The sequence below is a fragment of the Rhamphochromis sp. 'chilingali' genome (assembly GCF_963969265.1).
Source record: "Rhamphochromis sp. 'chilingali' genome assembly, chromosome: 9".
Taxonomy (NCBI): domain Eukaryota; kingdom Metazoa; phylum Chordata; class Actinopteri; order Cichliformes; family Cichlidae; genus Rhamphochromis; species Rhamphochromis sp. 'chilingali'.
Window position 1 is genome coordinate 9849713 of NC_137936.1, and position 17405 is coordinate 9867117.

Below are 17405 nucleotides of genomic sequence, written 5' to 3' on the forward strand. Positions count from 1 at the left end.
TAATGCTAGAAGTGAAAATAAAGCTTAATGTAAAAAAGAAACACGTGTGAACCCTTTACAATGAAATATAAAGTAACATACAGATTCTTATACTCTTATTGAATTATACTGCATGGTTGAAAGTGATAACAGAAACTGAACCACTGCAACCACATTGTTAACAACAAACAACAGCAGTTCAAAGGCCCAGGTATGACTGAAACACATGACTGTAATTTGGTGTTCAGACTGAACCTTTACAGGTCAAACACACAGAGTGCATTTCATGTCGTGTCTGCCTACCCACTGGCTTTTATTTACATAGCAGTTTCTTTATCTTTCCCATGATGTCAGCTTACTTTGAGGGTGGAAACTTGTGAGACAAATTCCTTTCTAACACCACACGGGCCTGTTTATTATGCATGTGACTGCTGACTGCTGTTCGTAGCTGTACTGAAGAGCTCCTTTATAGCAAGTTGTCTGCAGGCTTCTTGTTATGTGTGGGTTGTCAGTGGCTGATTATTTTGATCTGGGCCTAGAGATTCCTGCTAGCTCTGAGTACTGCGTTTCAGCTTGCCTGTGCTAAACAAAAGACAAGCAGCCAGGAAATACACCAGCCAATCAGCAGCTGCCTTATATGCTGACAGCACATGGAGCCAGTCCTAGCGTAGCTTTTATCTGAACAGTTGAGTCGGACAGCTTGGAGAGCCGTGGCTGTGCTCTGAGCAGGGTGAGGGCTGACAGGGCTGTCCTCCATGTTTTAATAAGCATTGACATATCACACAGAGTATTTAGCCATGCATCCACAGAGGTAAGCTTTATTTTCATCTTTTTCCACATATACTACTTTGTCTATGAGGCACCAGATCTGTGCCTGAGTAATAATATAGGTTTGTCTGACAGAATGGGGGAGGGGAAGCATATTTGTCACTCACAGCACAGGAGTGGAGCCTGGAAGGAGAGCAATGCATGGTATAGTATAACAGACAGCCTCTGCTAGCTGGTTGGCTCTGTGAATATGCATAGTAGAGGGCCATAGGTCACATCCAAGGTCATTGTATGGTCTGACTAAGAAAACCTGCTTCCTTTTGTAAAGTTCAAAAGAGAAGTGACGTTCTGTGACTGTCCCTGGCCTTTGACAGGCCCAGTGAGAGAAACCAGGCAGGATGGGAGAGCAGTTCAGAGAGGAGATCCCAGAGGAATTAACAGATGGTAAACTGACAGCACAGCAAGTTTAATTTAGACCTCGAACAAGAATGAGAGCAAGGCAGCAGGGTACTCTTGTTAATTGTTTGCCAGACTAACACGGCAGGGAAGAACAGACTGTAAATGATAAAACTGTATTTTCATCCGGAACCCAGTTCACCCCAGAAAGGGGAATGCAACCTCCCCCAAAAAACAAACAAACATGCTGTTAAAAAGCCTGTGAGCTGATCATCATTATTATAAAAATACAAATTATTTATTGAGTAAATATGCTGTAGCTGCTTATTTATCACGAGCTTGGAAAAACTGCCTGAGCTTAATGGTGTGCACTGCCTCCCAGTGTTGTTCTCTGCTGCTGAGTGTCAGCCATTTTAGAGAGCTTCCCCTTTCTGTCCCTCTGCTCCAAGCACACTGAGTATTTGTATGTAAGACAGAAGGAAAGAAGGGAAGGACTTCCTCTCAAAAGGCTCTGCACAGAAACCTCATCTCATCCAGAGAAGCTTTTGCAGCCTTTTTGAAGTCGACCAGGTTAGATTGAATTCTGTTTATGCATAATGGTGTTGGTGTTTTGTGTGCATGGAGAAGATACACATTTTAAATTCAGTCAATGATTGTGTCATTTTTCTGTCGGTTTAGCAACATTATTTATATACCATGTAATATTATTGACAATGATTATAATGGACAGAGCAAGTCAAATGTAACCAGTGGGGTTATGGCCTGGATATAATATGGTGTTTATAAATGTGCTTGACCAGGGTTCAGGAACGATTTGTAAGGACTGAAACAACAAAGTCAACACTCAGTTTGCTGTGAATGGTGTCTGGTAATGTGTTTAATCCCCCCCAATTCCACTACGCTTTTTTTCAGGATTTGTACAGATACACTCACACCTACACATACAGCCTTTTTAGTTTGGTTTGTGCCTTTACAGAGTCCTTCCTCGCATGTTTAAATAGATATAACATGTTTTAAGGTATGGTTTTCCCACAGAAAACTGGTCATTTGCTTAGTAATTCTTAGTGACTTCTGTGCCTCGCTCATCACGCTTTCCTTTTTTACCAGGAGTATCCAAGAACGGTTTCCTAGTGTCAAACGTTTAAGCGTGTATCTGTTTTATCTCGTAGTCTGTATTTATGTTTTATGAGAACTGTGTTTGAATTGTGTATGCTATTTGTATCCATGTCTTTGAGGTACTTGATGTAAGGAAATAAATATATTTGGCTTAAAAAAATGAATACCTCTGCTTTAACGGTCAGCTTACGTCACACTGTGTGCTCAGATTTTCAGGCTGACAGTAGATGGAGGAAGGAGGCTATGCAGTCCATAGTGTGTAAAAGGCCTGTGACATTTTTCAGCCTCATCTTTGTGTCCACCTTTAGGGCCCTTGCTATATATCAGCATGCCGGGGCACATCATAAGCTGCATGTGGTCCTGTGCAGCAGATCTGACTGGTGCCGTGTGTACGTGCTATGTGTGCAGTGTGCACATTGGCCAAAGAGAGAGAGCGTGAGGAAAAAAGAGAGAGAGAGAGAGAGAGTCTTCAAAATGGACGCCATACACATATACTGGCTGAGAGCACAGAGAGAAGGAATCTGATCCCCTCCTTGTCAAGCCCGTAGGGCTGCATCTTACATGTCTGATAAAAGGAACAGAGCCAGAGTATGACTGGATGGAGTTTTAAGGCAGTGAGGGACTTGGTTTTCACGACTGTTTTTGTGACAGCGAGGATCAGTCCTCTCTGCATTGCAGCATTGTGGTTGAGGAGAGCGGGGAGAAGAGAGCCTGTGTGGCACACCGAGCTGAGCACCCAATCAGGCACCTCCGTGTGGTGCTTGAGCCAATCGGCAGCTCGCAGCCGAGGTTAAAGATTGTCAATTGCAGGAGAGAGCAGCAGGGAGAGAAGGCCTTCTGGGAAACCTGGACCCATCTTTTCCCTCATCCCCCAACGTCCTCAATTGATAAAGATAAAGATTAAAGAATAGGCTGAAGAATCTGTATGTGAGTAAGGAAAAAAGGTATGCCGTTCATTTCCTACATTGAGGCATGATTGTTATGGCAGTGGTGGGTGTGGAAGGGGATGTGTCAGAAGGTTACAGGGTTACAATGTGCTGAACTGAACGTGCTGTGGTCTCTGATTTATAAAGGGATTTTGTCAGGATAGACAGCAGTGAGTTCCCTCCTGTCTCTCTTTCCCTTTGTGTGTTGTTGTATTTCCTGGCCTGGACAGGACATGATGGTGCAGGGGTAAACTGTCTAAGGCTGTCCAGAAAGGCTGGATGAGGAGGCCAGTAAAGCAGTTTCACTGCACTCTTATTTTTGTCTGTAGATGTGCTGTATTTCTGGATGTCATTTCATCTTACTGTAGGGATTGAGGAGGTTGAAGGGTGTGGGGGTTGGGGAACAAGATAATCGAAATGGAAGCAGTATTCTAGCTGGATGAAAACAATACATTTAAAAGGTGTTTTTGTGAAGTGTAAGGGAAATAAATATGGAAAAAACCTGGTTCATCTGAGCACAGAGGCCACTGCATCTGCTGTGGCGTCAGAGAAAACCGTAACAACAAAAGAAACGACAACAGAGCACCTGTAAACCAAGGTGACTCAGATGAGAAAAAACCTGTTGGTTTGAGAGCACATTTTGGATTGCATTTGAATGTTCTTTTTCTCCAACAGAACTGTGGATGTGATTGTGCTTTCCACTACGATGCGGTGGCTGGTATTGGCTCGATTAATGAATATGACTTTTTGTTTAGACTATTTACATGCTGTTAACTTGTTGGATGTCAGAAAACGCAGACATTTCTTTCCTGTGTTTTCATATTTACTATTTATTAGGTCAGTAGAGAAAAGTGTCTAATACTAATAAATGGAGAATGGCAGCACACATTGTACTCATGTTGTCTCAGTATTGGTTAATTTTAACTTTCCTTGAGATCAAGATGTGGCCTTTGTTCTGAGCTGCTGGTATATTGGTTTGCTCTCTCATTTTGAGTCTTCTAGCTGCAAAACATTCACATAAATTGTTAGGACTATTACCAGTGGAGCATTTGTTTTCAGGTTTTGTAGTGTTGTGCTGTTGAAGTTTTGCTTACTCTGTCTTTTAAAGTCAATCTCACCTTTTTTACCTTTGAAAATCAAAGGAATTATTTCTTGACATGACATAGACTTACTGCTGGATATCATTCACATCAAGTCTTTGAAACCTGCAATACTTTAGCTCAGCTCCTTTCTTGAAATACTGAGACACTTCTTCTCGCCTATGTGACCCAACTCTCACCAGAAACCTGTTGTCATTTTTTCTCTAAAAGAACTTTTCTTCACATGATAGGAGGTGATCCAGAAAGTTATAGAATAAGGTTAAGAAAACCTGACCACTTGCATACCTACTAATGAACCTCACAACTGGAAGTCATTAATAAGAGAGGTTATTTTGTATTCAGCAGTGAGCTTTATTAATTCTGGTCCTTTTTCTTACGTGCAATTTGGTTCAATCGTAATTACACTAAGAAAGTAACGTTCCTCATACACCATGCGGTGTCTTTTCCCCTTTTCCGAAACATTTAGAAAAATAACAATATGACACATTTTCAGCTGACTGTTACATTTAACTGCACTACACATTTGAATACCTGTGGCAATGTTATTTTCAGTTTGGAAGAAGAAGAAGAGGGAAAAACAGAAGAACAGGCTGTAACAGAAGAAATGGAGATCTCAACACGGTCCAAAGGTAAAAATAAAGTATGCAAGGTATTCAGATGGTAAGGCTCTCTTTCTCCACCTGCAGCGTTTCTAAACTTTTTATGTGTAAAGTGATTTTGGTTTGGTTTATTACTATGAATTAGACGAGCTAACTCACAGTTCACCTGTGGCAACCCCTTGCAAGTAAGATTACATCTGAAAGAAGCTATTTTAGTGGCGCCACTCAGTTGTGTGAGTTCAAGAAAAGATGGTTGTCATTTCTGATACTTTTTCCTGCTTTTAGAATCAATATGTCTGTTTGATCTCTGATTATTGTCTGCAGTTTCAGAGGCTGGTTCAACAGAAAGGGTGGCACCAAAAAGAAAGATGCCCAGTCCTTCTCAGTCATCCAACGGTCACTCGTCTGCTGAGACCTCACCGTGCCCAGTGAAAAAGAAGAAGAAACCAGGTGCTGTTAGCAGCAGCAAAGACCAGGTACCAGTCAGTTCACAGCTGAGGATTTTTTTTTTTTTATAAATAAACTATATTTATAATAATAACACAGCAACAACTAGTTGATCATATTTTATGGCTGCACGATTTTGCATAAAATGAGAATCACGATTTTTTGGCTTAGAATTGAGATCACGATTCTCTCACGATTTTCTTTTCCAGTATAAATATTTATTGCACTTATTAACTGCACATCAACTTCGTAACAGTTGAGACTGAACATAAAAACAATAAATAAACATAAAAACAACAAATGTCTCACGTTTTGTTGTTGCCGCAAAATGTTGTACTGCTCGAAATTCCGTCTCCACCGTTGCTCGACGCTGCGTGTATAGAGCAGGTAGTGCAACAATAGAAAAATAGTTGCGGGACGGCACTGTGTAGCGTTTGTCTAGGGTGTTGATCATTTTCCTAAATCCCTCGTTTTGCACAGTGTTGATGGGAGCCATATCTTTGGTCAGGTGATAAGTGATAGCCTCCGTAATTTCTTTGTGCCTGCGAGAGTTCGACGGGTCTAGGGAAGCGCTGTATAAGGTTCCCGTTATTGATGTTTGGGTGGTTGACCGGAACGGATTTTCTCCTGTCACTTTCTCGTCATCCCTGTCGTGCTCTCCGTTGTTTTTTCCCTGCCAATTTTAGCTTCACACGACACAGCTTCTGTATCACGTGGTATAAGGCTCCGCCCTTGTCATATGTTGAGCAGGAAAAGTGAGCGCTTGTTTTCATGCAGAGTACGTCCCGGATCAAAATGCGGTACAATCGTCGTCTTTTTTTTTTTTTTTTTTTTTTTTAAATCGTTGTCATTTGGAAATGAGATCGCACATAAGTATGAATCGAGATCGCGATTTTCTAACGATTAATCGTGCAGCCCTAAGTAAAATTGATAAAAAATATCAACAGTCCAAACTTTTTAAAGATACATTTATATAGTTAAAAGAAAATATATTTTGCTCTTATGTATTATCTTAATTAAAGGCTCATTTTTCACAGATAATTACAAAAATATTTTGTTTCTTATCTAGTGGCACTGATAATGTAAAAGGGTTTTAGGGGGTTTTGTTCAAATTTGTAATAATAGATGATCCAAAATATTTAGGAGAGAATCACATGTTACTAGAAAATATCAGCACTTCACTCTTTTGAATTTTTGCTTTTCAATATATGGGATTAAATATCCTGCACTAGCCTATATAGATATTGTATCATTACCAATCACTGGTGATTTTGCCAAAAGGTGTATTCAAGATGCCAGATTTATTTACTGCAAAGAGCAGTGGATATTGTCCCTTCTGAATGTGAAAGGCATGGACAAATCAGGCTACAGTATTCATGAAGTTTAAGTCAACTCAGACTTCAATAAGTTACACAATTTTAATAGCACAAGATAATTCTTTTGTGATGTATTATATCGTTGGGAAGTTTCTGATAGGGCTTATATAAGATTTAGAGGCCATGTCCAATATTTTTTATGTTTGTCTGTTAGTTTTGACCTGATTAATACTGTTAATGCCTGAGTATTATGTGAAAATGAAGTCTGTGCAGCTGTAATTTTAACAAATGCTTTTATAGTTGCCAGTATTTCAGTAAAATTCCCTACAATCTGTACTATAATAATTACATGATTACTTGTGGCTTATGATTTAGCTTGCATTGCCATGTGAACGCTTTGCTTGCTTTCTGCTCAAAGCAAATCACAAATTTACATTAAGATAAGATAAGATAAGATAAGACTTTATTGATCCCACAACGGGGAAGTTTTTGTGTCACCTCAGCTCAGGTACAGATATCAGAAGGAAATACAAAAATACAAATAAGTACAATCAGTGAAAAAAAGTAAGATAATACACTATATACAATGGCAGCATACACAGTATGTGATTATGGATATGGTTGGAAATATGGAAGACATAAACTATATAGCTTGACATAACTATTGTACCACTACTATTCCTATTTATAGACATGTACACACACACATGTACACACTAAATATACATATGTATACATATATACCTGCACATGTCCATACACATGGAAGGTCCATTATGCATGAAGTGGTGACCGTGGATGTTCACAGTGTCCAGTGACTTATGACATCGTGATTGAGGAGTTATAGAGTCTAACTGCTGTTGGGATGAATGATCTGCGAAAGCGCTCCTTCCTGCAGTGAGGGTGTTTCAATCTCTGACTAAAGGAGCTGCTCAACCCACTCACATACTCATGCAGTGGGTGATGTGGGTTGTTCATGATGGATGTCAGCTTTACTAACATCCTCCTCTCGCCAACCACCTCTACAGACTCCAGGGGACATCCCAGCACGGAGCTAGACCTCCGCACCAGTTTGTCAATCCTGTTCCTGTCCCTGTCCGTGCATCCACTCCCCCAGCAGGCCACTGCATAGGAAAGGGCAGATGCTACCACAGTGTCATAGAATGTCCTTAACAGAGTCCTGCAGACTCCGAAGGACCTCAGTCTCCTCAGCAGGTGGAGTCGACTCTGACCCTTCTTATACAGGACGTCTGTATTTGTAGTCCAGTCCAGTTTATTGTTGAGGTGAACACCCAGGTACTTATAAGAGTCCACTATCTCAATGTCTTTCCCTTGGATGTTCACCGGTGTTGTAGGGGGTGACTTCCTCCTGAAGTCTATGATCATCTCCTTTGTCTTGCCGGTGTTGATTTGGAGTACATTAGTCTCAGACCAGCCAACAAAGTCACTGACGACCCCCCTGTATTCCTGATCATTCCCGTCTGATACGCATCCAATGATGGCTGTATCATCTGAGAACTTCTGTATATGGCAATCGTCCGAATTATAACAGAAGTCTGAAGTGTAAAGGCTGAACAGGAAAGGTGAGAGAACCGTGCCCTGTGGTGCCCCCGTGCTGCAGATTACCACCTCGGACACACAGTCATGGAGCCTCACATACTGTTGTCTGTTGGTAAGGTAGTCGATGGTCCATGTAGTCAGCTGTTTGCCTACTCCGGCTCCCTCCAGCTTTCCTCTCAGTAGTGCAGGTTGGTTGGTGTTGAAAGCACTGGAGAAGTCAAAAAACATGATCCTCACAGTGCTCCCCGCCTGCTCTAGGTGAGAGAGGGATCGGTGTAACAGGTAGATGACAGCGTTATCCACCCCAATTCCAGAACGGTAGGCGAACATCACTGAGCCCACCAGTGGCCGAAGGTGGTGCAGGATGAGCCTTTCCATGGTCTTCATCAGATGAGAAGTCAAGGCAACAGGCCTGAAGTGGTTGGGCTCCCTGGGTTGTGCGATTTTTGGCACAGGAACCACACAGGAAGTCTTTCACAGTTCAGGAACCCTCTCCAAGCTCAGGCTCAGGTTGAAGATGTACAGGGCCACCTGACAGAGCTGGTCTGCACAGTCCCTGAGCAGTCTGGAGCAGATTCCATCCGGACCTGCTGCCTTCCTTGCCTTCGTCCTCTTGAGCTGATTTCTCAGCTGTGAAGTAGATGTGAGGCTGGGCTGGAATGGAGGGTGGGGCTGGCTCTGTTGTGGGTAGATGTGTGGATAGGGTTGAAGCAGGGTTGTGGTGAGAGGAGAGCTCAGGTGACAATGGCATTGCACCCGGGGGGCAGCAACTGGAGGAGGGTTAATGGAACCTGGGGGGTGGGAGAGGTGATAAGTGGGCCATTGTCAAATCTGTTAAAAACAGATTCAAGTTGTTAGCCCACCCCCGGCCAGCAGACACTGTGGCTCCTCCATTGTCCTGGAAGTGGCCAGAGATTTGTTTCATGTTCCTCCAGACTTCTCTGATGTTTTTCTGTTGGAGTTGGTTTTCCGTCTTCCTCCTGAAGCACTCCTTGCCTTCTCGGATCTTGTATTTAAGATCCTTTTGGACTTTCTTAAGTCCCTCCTTGTCTCCCGACCAGAAAGCCCTCTTCTTCTTGTTCAGCAGGGCCTTCAGTTGTGGGGAGACCCACGGTTTATTGTTTGAGAAACACTGTATTTTCTTGGTAAGGCACAGTGTTCTCAACACAGAAATTAAAGTAGTCCGTGATGCAGTGGGTGAGGGCGTCGATGTCCTCACCGTGAGGCTTGCAGAGTTCCTGCCAGTCTGTGCATTCAAAACAGTCTCTTAGGGCCTCAGTGCGTTCCTCAGACCACACCCTTATCACTTTCTTCGTGGGGGAGTTCCTCTTCACCATAGGAGTGTAAGTGGGGTGGAGAAGGACCAGGTTGTGGTCTGAGTGGCCAAGCAGGATGAGGGGTGATGCACTGTTAGCCTGCTTTGTGTTGGCAAACAATAGATCCAGGGTTTTGCTGTCCCTTGTATGGCAGTCAACATACTGGGAGAAGTTAGGGAGAGTGACAGATAGTGAGGCATGATTGAAGTCCCCAGAGTGCCCAGAGATAATATGATTGCATTAGATAAATGATTGGTGGTAAATCACATTGCCCATTATGTTGTCCTTTGTAAATAATTAGTTATCCCCTCAACCTTGATTCCCATCAAGATTGTCCACACTGTTTTCCCCTTTTATGTTATAAAACACAGACTGAAATCACGGAATGAAGCTACATTACCTAGAATAACTGGACTTGTAATTCTTTTATGGTAGATTCATAAAACAGCAGTCAGTGTGTAAGAGAGTCAGTCTGTGTTTTGGATGGTAACTTCTGTGTGCTTTTTGTCAATGCTTTGCATGTCTGCTTGGCTTCTCTAATCTCTGGCCTGATTTTGATCTCCCCCAACTTTGTGTTTCTTTTGCCTGCATTCCAGTCAGAACTAAGACATGGTCCCTTTTACTATGTGAAGCAGCCAGCACTCACCACAGACCCTGTTGATGTTGTACCGCAGGACGGCAGGAATGACTTCTACTGCTGGTTGTGCCACCGCGAGGGCCAGGTGCTCTGCTGTGAGCTCTGCCCCAGGGTGTACCACGCCAAGTGTCTCAAACTACCAGCCGAGCCCGAGGGCGACTGGTTCTGTCCGGAGTGTGAGGTACTCACTCAGGAATGTGAAAAATATATTAGTGTTGTAAAGCGTAGGTTAATCCTGTACTTATATTGGCTTAATAAAATAAGACCAACCAGTAAGTATGGATTGTAGATGACAAAGATAGGTTGTCAGGCTTTCGTATGCTCAGTGCAGATATAACAAAAGTGTTTGTTTTCTCCTGGTGTCTTTTAGAAAATAACAGTTGCCGAGTGTATAGAGACTCAAAGCAAAGCCATGATGATGCTTACTATAGATCAGCTGTCTTACCTGCTAAAGTTTGCCCTGCAGAAGATGAAACAACCAGGTGTAAGTATTCTGTTACCCCTGTGTTTCCAGAAATTCGTGCTGCTAAAAAGTTTGAAGGCACAAATTTCTTTTTCATGTGTATGTTCACATGCAGTATATCACTGGGATTTTGGCATCTCCTCTTTGCTGACCAGTGGTGATTTTTAGACACCTTTTGCAGCCAAACGATAACTGTACTACCATCTGTCATATCAGATAATCTGCACATCCTGAGGTGCAACCTCCTCACAAACAGTCCAGCATGGTATAATATTGATTTGCATGTGCTAATAATTTCTAATAACACAACTAACAATCATTTGATAATGATGGGCCTGACATGGCTGGAAACCATGAAAGTAAATATCCTAGCTGGTGGTGAGGATACAGCTGCCCCTCTCACTCTCTTTCAGGATCATCCCCGCTTGTCATCTCGCTCCCCCCATGCAGCTTCCACGCAGAGAAAGACTTATAATTGGGTAATCAATTACACCACTAACAAGACCCCGTCATGATTTCTTCCTCCACTAGTATTCCTCCTTCTGTTTGAAGCGGCTTTTAGAACTTTTAGTAGTAGCATGGTGGTAGCATGTTGGTTTGTGGCAGAGGGGACAGGTGTTGAAAAATAAGATTTAGGTTAAGGTGTAATAAATATTGAAAAAAAGCTAAGGTTTAGTTGAGTTTATTTAGCTTCACTCTCTTCTCTGTTTACATAATCCTAGACTGAACCATTCCAGAAACCCGTGTCTCTTGAACAGCATCCTGATTATGCAGAGTATATATTTCATCCTATGGATCTCTGCACACTTGAGAAGGTAATACGTTGAGCAGTCGCGACGATTGGATAGTGTAAATGTGGAAAAGTTGAATCATTTGACATTTGAACATCATTTCTTTTTGTCACCACAGAATGTCAAAAAGAAAATGTATGGCTGCACAGAGGCCTTTTTGGCGGATGCAAAATGGATCTTGCACAATTGTATTATATACAACGGAGGTATGCTCCTCGATGTGTGAGCTGTATTACACTTATCTACAGTTATGGTATAATGAGTATAGTAATGCACACGATGCATGACTGTGTTAATAGCAGATAATTACACTTTCCTCAGATTAGCTGATATTAATGTGTTATTAGAGTGCATTTCCAGATGAGGACAATTAACAGTAATTCTGTCTTATATAAAATAACCGTATAACTAAAAGATTTAAAAGTTTTTACCTAATTGCATGTCCTTATTTCAGGCAACCACAAACTTACAACTACAGCTAAGGTGATAGTAAAAATCTGTGAACATGAGGTAAATATTACTTTACTTTTCATTATGGGTAACACTATGACATCTGAAACTTAATTTAGCCATCTTTAAATGCACATTTATTTGTTTCATTTTGTTTTCAGATGAATGAGATTGAAGTTTGCCCTGAGTGTTATTTATCTGCGTGCCAAAAGAGAGACAACTGGTTCTGTGAGCCTTGTGTAAGCTGAGTTACCTGAAGTTTCTGCTGATCATGCTATCAGAACCTTCTCAAATGTACAAATCTTTAGAGTACAACTCTGTAGTTCCAGTGTTTTACTGTATGTCTGCAGAGTAACCCGCACCCTCTAGTGTGGGCCAAACTGAAAGGGTTTCCATTCTGGCCTGCTAAAGCTCTGCGGGACAAAGATGGGCAGGTGGATGCTCGCTTCTTTGGGCAGCACGACAGGTATCAGTGCTTTGCTCTTCAGTTTCTTGGGCTTGGTGGCATATTACAGTCTTTGTGTTAAAACGAGAGACATATTATTGATCTTCTTCTTTCAGGGCCTGGGTTCCTTTAAACAATTGTTACCTCATGTCCAAGGAAATTCCTTTTTCTGTAAAGAAGACCAAAAGCATTTTCAACAGTGCCATGCAAGAGATGGAGGTCTATGTGGAGAATATGAGAAAGAAGTTTGGAGTGTTTAATTACGCCCCCTTCAGGACGCCGTACACGCCGGACAATAATTTTCAGATGCTCCTGGATCCTTCTAACCCCTCGTCAGGTCCCATCAAACCTGAGAAGCAAGAAAAGATCAAGCTGAGTTTTGATATGACCGCATCGCCTAAAATTGCATTGACCAGGACCTTGTTACCTGGGGCTGGGGTGGGAGGAAGCGCAGCAGGACGCCGGCTCCCTCTCACTGACATGCCTCGCTCACCCATGAGCACCAACTCCTCTGCTCATACAGGTTCAGATGGGGAACAAGAAACAACCGACAAGTCCCAGACAAAAGCATCAAACAGCCAGTTCAGTACAGGAGAGGAGTCCATGGACTGCACAGGTGTGTGAGTGCCACTCCAAGTCCTCCCCTGTATCAACTATGAGCAGTATGTTGCTAGCAGATGTGGTTATTCATATATTTATCAACTACTAAACCTGTAGTCACCTTTAAAATGAAATCAGTATATCTGCTGATATAAAGCAACTGTGATAACATCATTTAAAAACATATATATGTAATAAGCATTGCATATATCTGTCTGCTTATATCTGCATTGTGTAGACAGTAGACCTTGTTTCAAAACAAATATCTATCGACAGTCTCACCAGCTCATCCTCGACCTGGTGGTGCAGGTGGTTCCTTGGACAGCCCCAAATCATTACCCTCTCAAGCTCCTGGCATCCCCAAGCAGGAGAAGACACCACAGACAGGAAGTATTCTGAACCTTAATCTAGGTGAATCCTTTATGTCTTTGTAACAAAAACTACAACACACAATAATGTGTTTAAAAATGTCTCCCTCTATTTTAAAAGCCACTTCTACTGCACACACTATGACTGTCAAATCATAAAACCTTTCCTTATTGCTCATGTACATATGCACATTCTCTAGATCGAAGTAAAGCAGATATGGACCTAAAGGAGCTGAGTGAAACAGTTCAGCAGAAACAAGGAGCCACACCTGTCCTCACATCTCCAAAAAGACAAATCAAGAGCCGTTTCCAGCTGAACTTAGACAAAACCATTGAGAGTTGCAAGGCTCAGTTGGGTTAGTAGAGATACTACTGAGGCCAGTTTTGTAATTCCTTTGTGTTGATAATTTGTTACCAGTGCCATAATTGAAATATTAATTGGGTTTTGTTTGTTTTTGTCATTTTGGGACCTTCTTCATAGATATGTCCCAGGACACAGTTTATTGTGATGTGACAGCCTCTTTCATTGCTTTGTAGGTATTGGTGAGATCTCTGTGGATGTGTACAAAGGTGTTGAACACAGTGACTCAGAAGAGACTGATAAATCTGACTCCAGTGACAGTGAGTATGGCAGCGATGAGGAGCAGAAGACCAAGAATGAACAAGACACAGCACCCAGTGAGGAGCCCCAGAAGGAACCCACCAAAACTAATGTCAAAGACCAACCTTCCCCCAGCAATGAAGAGGAGGGTAGAGCTGATTTACTTGTAGCAACTGAATCAGCAGCTGGCGAAGCCAGTGTGACGGTGTCTGACGCTCAAACTAAAGAGAAAACGAGCAGTGAAGTAGAAAAAGAGAGCCCAGAGAAAAGCAAAGCACCTCAAGAATCACCTGTTCCCAGAGAAAAGTCTCAGGTGAAACAAGAGACAAAGCAGACTGTGCCAGTGGAGGACTCTGACTCAGAGAGGGAACTGGTTATTGATCTTGGAGAGGAGCAAGGTGGCAAGGAAAGGAAAAGGAGAAGAAAAGACAGCGCTACTGTTAAAGATTCAACTACTGGTAAAGTTGAAGGTGACAGTTATACTTTCTCTGTGTGTCTGACTAGAAATCGTCTAACACTTCATGTTATAGTCCTTATTTTGTTTAAACCTTATCAACTTTGTATGGGCAAAATTGGCAAATAAGATATGATTTTTCCTGTAGGTAAAGCTTCTGTAACGTCAACGCCCCCATCTCAAAACAGCACGGCACCTTCCACACCCTCTAGTGTTTCCATGCAGTCCCCTGTGGCCATTCCTGTCACTGTGGTCTCCTTCACTGCTCCTTCTCCTGCAACCATCAGCCTCGCGTCTGCATCCAGTGCCACTGCAACACCCCCCCCTTCCACTTCCACCTCGACCACACCGGCTTTGAAGAAACAGCGCCCTCTGCTGCCTAGAGAGACAGTGCCAGTGGTACAGAGGGCTGTAGTGTGGAATCCCACAGCTAAATTTCAGACCTCCTCTCAGAAATGGCACATGCAGAAGGTGCAACGTCAGCAGCAAAACCAGCAACCTGTGGCAACCACACAAATGCAGGCGTCATCTCCCAGGCAAGGCCAGACGCAAGTGCTAACCCAGACCCAGGCAGCTGCAAACGGCTCTACAGCAGTCTCCTCCTCTTCACAAAGCACACGCTATCAGACCAGACAGGCGGTGAAAGGTAAAAAACAAGCTTCACGGTATGCTAAACTAAGTATGACCTAAAACTGTGTGACTCAATACAAGTCAAGATTCCTTCATGTAAGAGTGGTTAGACAACGTACAGACCTAAAGAGCAAAATGAATTAGAATATTACAATTTCATGGCTACAGTGAAAATGTTCTACTTGCATGTTTCACCATGTGAATAATAGTGTTTCTTATTCCAGCTGTTCAACAAAAAGACACCCTACTCAGCACGTCCACTTCAGCTGTCACGCTGGTTTCCAGTAGCCCAGCTTCCGTTGCCATGATGGCAGCGTCGAGTTTAGGCACGGCTGCTGCACCTTCACCAGTGGCAACAGACCTGTATATCCCAACTGCCTCGGCAGATGTGGCGGCAGACATTGCCAAGTACACAAATAAAGTTAGTGCATATTTTCTTAGACAAGCAATTTGTTTTATGTTTTCACTGGAAACACTGCTGGTGTAGTAAAAATACACAAGATACATTAGCACTGGGTAACTTTAAAACTACATATTAGTGACAGAACAACCTTTGTGTTATTAGTCTGGGTGAGAGGCAAAGTATATAATTTTTAATGACACATCCTCATAAAATTGTCTTCTTTCTTTCAGATAATGGATGCAATTAAAGGTACAATGAGTGAAATCTACAACGACCTTTCAAAAAATCCTTCAGGGAATACAGTAGCAGAGGTAGGTGGTTGCTCTCGGTTGCATATAGACTGAAAACGATTCAGCTCATTTCCTTATCCTCGTATGCCTTTATCTTTTTCTTTTTTTTTTTTACAGATAAGAAGACTGAGGATTGAAATAGAGAAATTACAGTGGTTGCATCAGCAAGAGTTGTCCGAAATGAAGCACAATCTTGGTGTGAACTTTATCAGTCAACGTAACCGTGCAGTCTTTTTTTCCCCTCACACTGTACAATTAGTTCTACCCGTGTTTGGTCACGCTTGTGTTCTTCAATGTAGAGCTTACGATGGCAGAGATGCGGCAAAGTCTGGAGCAGGAGAGGGAGAGGTTGGTGAGCGAGGTGAAGAAACAGATGGAGCTGGAGAAGCAGCAAGCAGTGGATGAGACAAAGAAGAAACAGTGGTGTGCTAACTGCAGGAAAGAGGCAATCTTCTACTGCTGCTGGAATACCAGCTACTGTGATTACCCCTGTCAGCAAGCCCACTGGCCAGAACACATGAAGTCTTGCACTCAGTCAGGTAACAGCGCATGTCGTCACTAACATGCTGAGGATCATATTGACAAAAACAAAGACTGTATTTTCTTATGCTCTCCATTTGCATGCCTGTATAACCACCATTCATTTCTTACGGTAGTTGTAATTAGTTTGGGCTGTTTTTTGTTTTATTTGTAGCCACGGCTCCACAGCAGGAACCTGAGGCCGAGCCTACAGCAGACCTCCCAAATAAAGGTTTAGGGCAGACTAGCGGTGGCCCAAACCCTCTCAGAGACACACCAGCCTCTGCGTCATCCTCGGACAAAGACTGTGACATGGAAAAGAGCACTGACAGTGTTGCCGTCACTTTGTCATAACCACGCTTACCATACTTGAAAATGTAAATGTAAATTTTTTTCCTCCCACTACAATAATATGTCCATGTAATTCTGTTCAACAGCCTTTTCCAAATTGAAAGTGAAAAAAAATCAATTTATTTTTTATTTATATTATTTGTTTGCCTTTCGGGCGTCACATGGTTCCCCCACTGCAGAGTGGTGTAAAACACGACTGGCAGCAGAGTGCGGCAGTTTAAAAAATAGCTTACAGTGTATGTTCTTGCACTCTCTTGCTGGTCTTTATAGGCAGCTGCCAGTATAAAGAGCTTAAGAGCATGCTTGAGTGTCATAAAACATATCAGTGGTATATTGGACAACAGTTAAACCATTTATGACTACAGAAATGTAACCCGTGTTAATGAACCACCTCAGTTGTAGATTAGAGGACTGCTGACAGAAGTGTCTGTAAATGACTTATTTTGTATTTTGTGTTAATTTATTTGTTATTCTATTGTTGTCTGTTGTATACTGCAAAGAAAGTAACAAATACACATTTTAAACAAGCTGTTTTATATGATTACAAAAACACTCTTACATTTGATCTTTTAGTTGTCTCTAAAGTTGAGGGGAACCTTAGGGTTTGGTTGAATGTAAATGTTATAAGACTGTACTAACAATGAAACAGCTGCGGCACATTTTAAGATTTGAACATTTCCATAATCTGCATCAAATGCCCCCAAGTAGACGTTTATGGGCCTATCAAAAACAGATTTTTGAGAGGTCGGAATTGTACATTTCTGTGTAAATTGTGACAAAAACAGTAAAGTAAAAAAGTAACATAGAAAGAGTTGTGACTGAAGTAAATTTTAAATATCAGCTCATAATAATAAGAGCTCATTTGGCAAACATTCACATG

At 42.2% G+C, this 17405-nt stretch overlaps 1 protein-coding gene across 11 annotated transcripts; it reads left to right on the forward strand.

Moving 5' to 3' along the window:
* Positions 1 to 645: 645 nt before the first annotated feature.
* zmynd8 (zinc finger, MYND-type containing 8) lies at positions 646 to 17345 on the forward strand. 11 transcript variants are annotated; one of them, XM_080892181.1, is made up of 22 exons: positions 733 to 790; positions 883 to 951; positions 4838 to 4914; positions 5209 to 5360; positions 10120 to 10341; positions 10531 to 10644; positions 11037 to 11102; positions 11346 to 11438; positions 11533 to 11620; positions 11869 to 11924; positions 12026 to 12103; positions 12215 to 12330; positions 12426 to 12925; positions 13186 to 13320; positions 13478 to 13633; positions 13815 to 14348; positions 14481 to 14978; positions 15187 to 15383; positions 15596 to 15676; positions 15773 to 15851; positions 15955 to 16194; positions 16350 to 17344. In XM_080892181.1, the coding sequence occupies exons 1-22, from the start codon at positions 777 to 779 to the stop codon at positions 16526 to 16528; spliced, it is 3744 nt and encodes a 1247-aa protein (XP_080748307.1). In that variant the 5' UTR covers positions 733 to 776; the 3' UTR covers positions 16529 to 17344. The 11 variants fall into 11 exon arrangements, with proteins under 11 accessions (XP_080748310.1, XP_080748305.1, XP_080748312.1 ...); XM_080892180.1 differs by lacking the exon at positions 733 to 790 and adding an exon at positions 1616 to 1713 and having other exon boundaries at positions 934 to 951; positions 13815 to 14336; positions 16350 to 17345; XM_080892177.1 differs by lacking the exon at positions 733 to 790 and adding an exon at positions 1616 to 1713 and having other exon boundaries at positions 934 to 951.
* Positions 17346 to 17405: the final 60 nt, after the last annotated feature.

What these genes read in the sequence shown, in the direction of transcription:
- zmynd8 (XM_080892177.1), top strand. An exon ending in GCCTTTTTGAAGTCGACCAG is followed by an intron (nt 1,714 to 4,837) that starts GTTAGATTGAAT and finishes TGTTATTTTCAG; the next exon opens with TTTGGAAGAAGAAGAAGAGG. An exon ending in AGAAGATGAAACAACCAGGT is followed by an intron (nt 10,645 to 11,036) that starts GTAAGTATTCTG and finishes ACTCTCTTTCAG; the next exon opens with GATCATCCCCGCTTGTCATC.